At 35.9% G+C, this 9,642-nt stretch overlaps 1 protein-coding gene across 1 annotated transcript; it reads left to right on the forward strand.

Annotated features, from left to right (window-relative positions):
* The first annotated feature begins 1,341 nt into the window (after nucleotides 1-1,341).
* Nucleotides 1,342-9,023, forward strand: LOC149172373 (large ribosomal subunit protein uL6-like). The gene is made up of 3 exons (XM_089424309.1): nucleotides 1,342-1,892; nucleotides 5,998-6,120; nucleotides 8,710-9,023. The coding sequence occupies exons 1-3, from the start codon at nucleotides 1,530-1,532 to the stop codon at nucleotides 8,788-8,790; spliced, it is 567 nt and encodes a 188-aa protein (XP_089280435.1). The 5' UTR covers nucleotides 1,342-1,529; the 3' UTR covers nucleotides 8,791-9,023.
* The last annotated feature ends 619 nt before the right edge of the window (nucleotides 9,024-9,642 follow it).

Raw genomic sequence — 9,642 nt, forward strand, 5'->3', positions numbered from 1 at the left:
TTCACATGAGTTTTATTGGGGGTTGTGGGATCACATGTTAATGTGAATTTTTGTGGAACATAGTAGGATTGTTATCCTTTGTGACAACGAATATTATGAATTCAAAACATGATTCATTGTGCTTAGCGATGTATATATGCTATATGCAGACACATGATTCATGTGTGTCTTCATTATTCTTTACTGTGTGTATATGGTTTGCATTATTATAAAATAGTTGTTTTCATATGAGTGCATTTTGTTTGTTTCCTACAACTTATATTAGAAAAGTAGTTAAAGTTTGTTAGTTTCATTGACATTCACTAGAAATGAAATTATATTATATAGCTAAACATAAATGTAAGTCATGTGGAATACAAAGGATTATGGGATGTCTGTATCAAATTTAGATGTTCTATGAAAGAAATGCAAAGTTGACCAATAGGCTTGTTGGAATGCTATTTGAGAAGAAAAATAGTATAGTAGTTCACCAATGTATCAAAGTCAGTAGTACCTTGTCACAAAGCTCCAAAGTTGGTAACTTGTTTGTCACAAATCCCGAAGAACAATCGAGGTGAGGACTCAGAGAACCTCTGCAATTTCCCAGTCAGTTGAGGTGAGGACTCCTCAGAGAATTACTGTGTTTTTTTCAATTGGAAAGATAGTTATTCAAGTTAATTTCATTAATAATCTTTAGAAATGAAATTAGATTGTTGTCGTAGAACTTAAATGTAAAGTCATATGGAATACAAAGTAATATGGGTTCCTAGATATGTCAAATTCACATCCTCTCAAAGAAATGAAAAGGCTTACCATAATGCTATTTGAGAAGAAAACTATAATAGCTATATTGTATCAAAGTCGGTAATCAGCTTGCCACAAAACTCTCAAAACAATTGAGGTGTATGGGTCTTTAGATTCTTCTAAGGGGTGTTTAGATCACTATTTTGTAGCAATGGACGTGTTTGCTTCAATATTGGGGTTATTTAGCAAGTTTCTTGTTAGAAAGTTTTTGGAACTTTAAAGTATACATAATTGTTAAGAATTCCCATCGCCAAATTACTACTAATTATACAGATAATATGGTAATATTTCTTAAAACTTTGAGTTATACAAAATTACTAAAAATTCTTGTTGCCAAATCAATACTAATTATATAGCGATTGAAATAATCAAATACTTAATTCCCTCCTTCCTTAACTTTGTTTATTTGCAATCGGAATATACACTATCTTAAATTTCCCCACTTGACCTTTTGATTACATTACTTTGATTATCCTCCATTATATCTCAATATTAACACCATCAATATTGACACTAAAAAGAGTCATATATTAAAAAATACTTTTTAACATCATACAAGCACACATTGAAACATACCTGAAACCCTTCTACTTCCAATGTTTCAAATGTTATTATCAAAGGGTGAAAAAAAACCCTAAAACAATATCATTGTGCCCCTGAACCTCTGCAAATCCTGTGCAGCTTGCCATTGTTGTTGTCTGGTTCTTCACGCGGGGTTGTGAGTGTGAAGCAAATTAGGTGGGAAAATGAAGACCATCTTAGCCTCACAGACAATGGATATTCCAGAGGGCGTGAAAGTAGAAGTGAGGGCCAAACAGATAAAAGTTACAGGCTCTCGCGGCACTCTCACCAGGAATTTCAAGCACCTGAATCTCGATTTTCAGCTCATGGAGGGCGGCAGAAAGCTGAAGGTCGACGCTTGGTTCGGATCCAGGAAAACCATGGCTGCCATACGCACTGCCATCAGCCATGTCACAAATCTGATCACCGGGGTCACCAAGGGGTATAGGTACAAGATGAGGTTTGTTTATGCCCATTTCCCTATCAACGCCAGCATTGGAGGTGAGAAGACCAACATCGAAATCCGTAACTTTTTGGGCGAAAAGAAGGTATATCACTTTTACTCATCATTGGTTCCTTAAATCTGTAGTCGAATTGCTGCGGAATATGATTGTCCGATTGTAATCTGTAGCTTTTAAGAACTGTGCTTGAAACATCAATGTTGTGGGAGATTTTTGCAACTTTCCGATGACGTTTAAGTACCTCTAATTCAGGGTCCAGGGGATTGAACTCGGGCTTAGGGTTAGTATCTAGATCATAGTCGAACTAAGGTTAGTGGGGCTCATGATTTTGCAACCCCGAGGTTAGGTTAGTAGCTGGACCGAAGTGAAATCATGGACATAAGTAGGCTTTATGTTTTGCATTCAAGGGTTCAGGTTTGTTAGTTGGATCAGAATAAACCTATGGTTAGTACTAGTGTTTATTGGTGTTTATGGTTAATAGAGTGATTCTGGAGGTTCACATGGATTCATGTATATAATGCAGTGAACTTTAGTAAAAGTAATTCTTAACAGAAACTTCACGAATTACAGTGCAAAATTGCCTCAGATTTCTGCCTTAATCATATGCACTTTGTTAAGTGCTTCTAAGTTTGCGAAATAGCCGAAGTGCCTCCTTTAATCTTGAGAAAAGAGTTGCAACTGGCCCAAGGTTTGAATACCACAATTCAGTCTATTTGTACCGATGAAATGGATGTTAAGGGTTCAATCTATGAATGTAATCACTTCTGTTTGGCTAAGTTGCTGCTAGGGAGGGACACTCCTGAAAAGACAACTAGGACTTGGACCTAGACCCAGTGACTCTTTGGTGCCTCTGGGGGCGTTTGGATCTTGGTGAGTGGCACCATTTTCAACATTGAATCGTGAACCGATCAGCAGTTGCCTAAGTAGTTAACGCCGTCTCAGTAAAATCATAGAAAGTCATTCTGTGAATTTTTTGTCAGAAGATCCATTTTCCATATATGTTGGTTGTTGAAATTTTGAAATTCCATCTTTCTATTTTCAAACATACTAGCAGTGGTCCTGAGGCAAGATAGGTTGCCAATTACAAAAGTGGGTGCCATTGGTTATTTACTTTTTATGCCATAATATATTTCATCTTTCTATTTTCAATGACGCCTAGCAGTCATCATGAGGGAAAATAGTTTGCCAATAACATAAGTGGGTGCAATGGGTTATTTTCCTTTTCTGCCATGATATAATAAGTTTTTTCTATTTAGCATGCGCGATATGATTGCAGATGTAGCCTATTGCAAAATATTGATCACATTCAGTTACAATATATATGTCCTTGTGGATATGACCAAAGTGTAATCCCTTTGTTACAGCCACAAATGATTAAACACGTTATTGAAGACAATGTCACATGGTTCGTGTTCGAGTTCGGGTTCAACAATGATTAGGTTCGGTTTGAGTTTGAATGTTTTGATGAGGTTCGTCATTAGGTTCGTCTATATATATATTAATTTAAAATGAATTATACGATAAAATAGTAAGAAATCAACATCAATAAACATCAAAAATTCTATCACAGACATGGAAACTGCAAGGATAAATTACAAGCTTGAGTTGCGATAGGAAGTTATGAGTTTTGATCTATCGATTTGGTCAATGACTATGAGGTTCGATGAGGTTCGTTGAACCTCAAATTTTTTTTAAGGTTCGCCAAAATTCGAACCTCAAGGTTAAAGTTCGACGAACCTTGTGACATAGATTGAAGATGTAGGTGGTGGAAGCATCAGTAACATTGCCATTATTGTCATCAAGAGGTACCATGGTAAATGGAAGGAACATCAAGAACATTGTCAATTTTGTCATCAAAAGTTGCCATGGCAAGGGACTGTGAGAGCTGCAGAAGTATTGGTCTGGTTGAGTCTGGCTGAAAATCTGAACCTGATTTTTAACCCAGACTTTCGTTTTTCACCAGTGAAATGATCAATATTTTCATTAAGGGATTAAGAAACTCCATATGGTGAATCAACAGGCATTACAAGTGCATAAATTTGGCCCTTTTTGCACTTTTTCATGACCCTTTATCAAGTGGGGCATGTATGCTAGGATCACCTGGGTTTTGTGGTGGCAAGTACCCCATCTACCAGTAGACCACAGCCTTTTGGACTATCCCTGCTCCCTACACCCTAGAAAACACAGTTATATTTATTCAAGCTAATAATGAAACCTATTTAATTGTGAAGCTATTGGTTTCTTTTAAGGCTGACCTGAAATCAGAATTGTGAATAAGTATTATTTAGTGTTTTAGCCATGAGAAGCTGATTGGGTTTGGATTAGTGAAAGTGTGTATGTTTTTAGACCCCTACAGTGTTCAAACTTCAAATCTCACAAAAGTGGTTCAAGGGTGGTTGAAAGGCAGGAGAATTATCATGACTGTTAAGTCAGGTCAGGTTGCCTAATGCCTCTCTTGATTTAAAAACCTCAAATGTTACTGGTTGAACTGGCTGGATGGATAGGGCCAAGGATCAACTCAGATTGGTGGATTGGTTTGTTACCAAACTGGTGCAAATTGGTCTGAATGAGTCGGTTTGGTGGTGAACTGGGCAAGAAGCTCATGGACAATATCCCTGAAACTAATGGATGGGAAAATTTCTGTAAATAGAATGTTGAGAGCTTAAGCCGAAAACTCTGCTAATAATAGCAGAGGATGCGCTATTCCCCTGAAACACTGATCTGAGCACTCCTGAGTTCTGAAAACTCATTTATAAATCTGGAGTAAGGTAGGGCTCGAACAAAACTCTGAAACCATATGACTATGGTATTCATGGGCCATTGATGTTGATTGTTTAACTCTGAAATTTGGCTCACCTTGAATGATATCCATGAACATATGCCTGAAATTAATACTCAGATTTACAAAAGTAAATCTGCTGTTAACAGTGTGAGATTGCTTATCCAAGGGGTTACAACTTACAACTGATCTAGTTGGCTGTTTTGTGCCCTAACCTTCAGATTAAGCTCCCACATCATATGAGTTTAACGAGTGATCATGTTGATTAGTGTGTAGTAAGCCAGTGGCCCAGTGGCTTGTAGCATGGTTTTTGGATTCTAGACTCTATTTAGAGCCACATCGATTTGTATTCTGTTGCTGACATGCATTACACTCAGTGGTATTTTCATATATTCACCCCTACATGGTATATAAATGAGCAAACTTTTTGCATTTTGTCACTAATGGTTTGGATTTGCCCAAATATCTTTTTTCATAAAAGTTAATTATTTTATGTATTTTTTTTTAAACTGGTTCATTGAATCCAAGCTGATCTGAGTCTGAGTTGAAACCCAAGTTGATAGGTGGTCAAGTCAAAGCCTGATTCTGAGTTTTAAAACTATAGTCTGGACTTATAAAGGTTTCTGGGTGTAAGGGTCTTGGATTCTTACAGGCATTCTCAATCCTTTAGGCTTTATGTTTTTTTTTTTTTTAAATTTTTTTATTTAAATTTAAAATTTGTTTATAATTTTTAACTCTTCAAATTTGCAATCATAGCAGTATTAGGTAAATTTCATGATTGGATTTCACGGTTCACAATTAAATAGAACTTATTATTGTTTGGTAAATTTCATGTTTGGCAATTACATAAGATACATGCAGTTTAGGTTGAATTTCCTGTTAGGAATTTAAATAAAATTTGGGTAAATGGGCATTTGATATAATCATAGTGTGATTGCATAAAAAATGATAAAGATGGTGTGGGAACCTATTTGCAAATACCTAAATATATTTAGTTTTGGGTAAATTTCATGTTTTACAATTAAATAAAATTTAGATAAATGAGTGACTGGAGTTGTGCAATTAGTTTGATTGTGTAGATGATTGGCAGCCTATTTACAAATGTCACATGTTGTAAACCCCATTTTCCTCTCATTCCCAATCCTTATTTTAGAACAGTGTAGGAATCAATCAATATTCAGTCAGGTTTTCTAATGCAATGCCAGATTTTCTATAAGATAATTAGTATTAGACAATTGATTTTTTATTTGCAGTTGTATTTGTAGACCCTACTTTCTAGCATGCACTTTGTTTTTACTTTGTTGGAACCCAACAAGCACACTATTTTAATTTTGTTATTTTGTTGGACCCGAGGAGTGGGATATCTTCATTTTGTTGAACTGATTTGCAGTCAATTGAAATCTATTGGTTCAGGTGAGAAAGGTGGAACTGCTCGATGGTGTTACTATTACCAGATCTGAGAAGGTGAAGGATGAAGTGATTTTGGAAGGAAATGATATTGAACTTGTATCTCGATCTGCTGCCTTGATTAATCAGGTATTTTACGTAGTATATATTCATGTTTGTTCCAAGGTATGTTATGTGCAGGTCTACTCGTCTCTCTCTCTTTTTACATGTATAAATGGACAGATATCCATAGATATTTATGAATTGATGCACTTGCACTTACATCTATATTTGCATTGATGTACTAAAGTCATGATATTGGATACTTGTGTTAGAAAATCGGAAAGGTAGAAATTTTTTCTCTTGTTGATAATTACTTGTGATATCTTTGAGTTATTATTATTTTTATCATGTTCTTCTTTTATCTTAGTTTCATCAAGCAATTACCAAAGCAAAAACATGAATATCAGGGACACCAGAATTGGCACTCAGTCAGGGCTAAAACCCTTTTATAGGGGAAAACCCAGTCAGAACTCTTCAGTAAATTCAAATTAAGACGAGACTCTTTCCAGACTTCTTAGACCTCCTCCAACCACCAAGTCAGCCCTTCCTTCTAGTAGATATATTTTGCTCAGCCTTCCAAATGTCAACTCTTCAAAGTGCAGCTTCAGATCAGAATTTTGGTCCCCAGCTTCAGATTTTCGATCCCCAGCTTTAGAGCTTTGGCCTTGCAACAGAAACAGAATTTCGGGCCCAGCTTCAGCCCAAAATCTTTGCATGTGTGAGAGAAAGGTAGCCCAAAAACTCGTATTTCCTTCTTCCGGCTTCTCTCCTTCTTTTGCAATTTCACACTCTTTTTCTGCTACTGCTTCTTAGAGATCGAACTTGAGATGATACTTTCCAAATGAAGTCGAGTTGCTCAATATATAGGCTTCTTGTGAGGTTGAATTGTCCTAACCCAGGCTGACTTGATGAGGGCAGGGCTGACTTGGTGTGGAGGTGACAAATGACCATTTTGACTCAAAAATAAATCTTTTTACATGGAACAAAAGCCGAAGAAGGTCTAATAAAAATGACAATGACTTTAATGATTCAAGACAAACCCTAGAAGTCTTCAATGGAGACTTTGACCTATAAAACATTGACCCAAGCATGCAACCCATGCATTAATAAGTCAATTACTTAAATATTAAAATTCCTTTTTCTTTTGTTTGACAAATGTATTACATCATGACTCAAATACAATTATGAAGACTGACACTAGTTACATTCTTCAACAACTTGTTATTACTTTTCATTGATGAATTGAGTGCATGCTATTGGATTCACTGAATTTCAGCAGCCCTATTTTTAAATGTTGTCCTTTCGGTTTTAAGATATATCTCATGTTCAGGCCCGTTTTGCTCCTTAGTTCCTGTTTTCCCCGTTCTCCCCTTCTCTATTCATGTATACATTATCTGATATGTATAGGCATGAATTAATGCAAATGCATATAGATCAGATGTGTATTTGTGATTAATGAATGAATGTATGGCGTTTGTATTTGCCATTAATGTGTGAGCATGTGTTTATCAATGGGGGTATGTGTGTGTATGGTTTCATTCTCATGAATGTGTATTTGTCATTGATGAATTAAATGTGTGCTGTTAGATACTCCGAATAACAGCTGTATGAAGTTTAAATTTTTGCCTTTTTATTTTTTACTGTTATTAACTCTAATTGAAAGATTTATTAATTGCAATACTCCATGAAGCACAACCCTTATAAGACCTGCGAGTATCTGTGGGTCTTGATGGGTTTTATAGCAAGATGGGTCACTTGCATAGAACCTGCGGTTCTTACCCACACCTGTTTTAAACTCGTCTTCCCACATTCAACTTGCATTGAACCCACAATAAGACCCACATAAGACCTGTGAAGACCCTCAAAATTCGTTTTTTGGAGATCAAGTGGAGGGAAAGGAAAATGGAAAGGGATTTGTATTTTCCCGAGTCTTATATGGGTCGTTCCCGAGTCTTATACAGGTCGCCGAGTCAATAGCCAGACGAGGCTTATACAAGTACGAGTCATGCAACATGGGTAATACATAGTATTAATATTATCTTCGTTGTTAGTGTCATACCCATATTAAGATGTCTTTGAAACTACACCCAGAGTTGAAGATTTTGAAGATGAGTTACAACTTTAGTGTCTCCCTACAAAATAACCTTGCGGTGGTGTTTGATGCTACATGACCTAAGCTGTCTTATGTGAAAGTTCGATTTTTTTTAATAATTTCTTCTTTGCAAATGCTGCTTTTATTAACTTGCAGCTGTCCTTCGGCTCTAACCTGTTGCCCTATGAGGATCATTTCTATGCCCATGGATTTTTGGAGTGTTTGAGTTTTACGCTTATTTCCAATGTCTCTCATACCTTTCTGGATCCTTAAAAGGGACATTTTTATGCCCATGGATTTTTGGAGCGTTTGAGTTTTATGCTTATTTCCAATGTCTCTCATACCTTTCTGGATCCTTAAAAGGGACATTTTTATGCCCATGGATTTTTGAGTGTTAGAGTATTGCTCTTCTTTCCAATGTCTCTTGTACTTTTCTGGATATAATTGCATGAAAAAAAATTGTATCTTCTTGCCACTTGAATATTTTAATACAGAAATGTGTTTGGAGTTCAGCATGTATTGACCATGAAATAAAACTATAGGTTAATGTTTTTATCTTATACATGGCAATTTTAATTTTGCAGAAATGTCACGTGAAGAAGAAGGATATTCGAAAGTTTTTGGATGGTATATATGTGAGTGAGAGAGCCACTATTGAAGATTGAAGGCTGTGCTCTCCCATTAGACAACAAATTTTCTCCATCATTTTTAAAGATGCGGAGTAGTGCATTTGTTTAGGGTAGTGAAGTGAGCTTTATTGTTCAGGGTAGCAAACTGAGCCTTATTTCAGGGTTTTGCTAATCTAAACACACAAAATTCATGTGTTTTTTGTGTTTGAGATGATATCATTATCGTTGGCTATTTTTTGATATTCTATCTGCACTGGTTCTTTTGTTAACTTTTACAGAATTTCTTACTGTCATACGAGTATTTATCAATTTCCACACCAGCTTGAATGTAAATTTGCAACTCTGTTTTGGCTTCAAAAGTTATAGGTGGACTTATGTATGTGATGCACCTGTTCAAGTCAGGACTGCATCCTTGGTGAGTGCCAGGCTACATAAGATGATGAAATGCATGCCATGGGCCATTCATTAGGTGTGTTTTATGTAGCCAGACTTGTTTTTGACATTGAGATGGAAGTTATTATCTTGATGAGATAATACATGTCTAACGCTAGGAAAGTCTGCATGAACTAGAAACTTAAAGTTTTGCTAACACAGTCCTTCAAGATAAGTTAGAACCTAGAAACGAAGAAATTTAGCTCTATAGTTTTCTGCAAGCATTTTTTGGTTTAAAAATTTACTAGATTGTTAGGCAGTATTCTATCTTGTTGTCATGAACAATTAAGGTTGTTGGTCTTCAAGTTTCTGTTTCAATCTCATGTTTTTTTTTGGATGTCGCCAATACCTTATAACACGCCTTGTAACCTCCACAATGTGCTAACTTGTACTAAGTGTCAAAAAAATGTTTTATATACATGTAACATGTACAATGTGATGTGTGCTAAGGCATAT

Source organism: Pinus tabuliformis, chromosome 4_2 (assembly GCF_031772625.1).
Source record: "Pinus tabuliformis cultivar Carrire ecotype Pingquan chromosome 4_2, CPIR1, whole genome shotgun sequence".
Lineage (NCBI taxonomy): Eukaryota > Viridiplantae > Streptophyta > Pinopsida > Pinales > Pinaceae > Pinus > Pinus tabuliformis.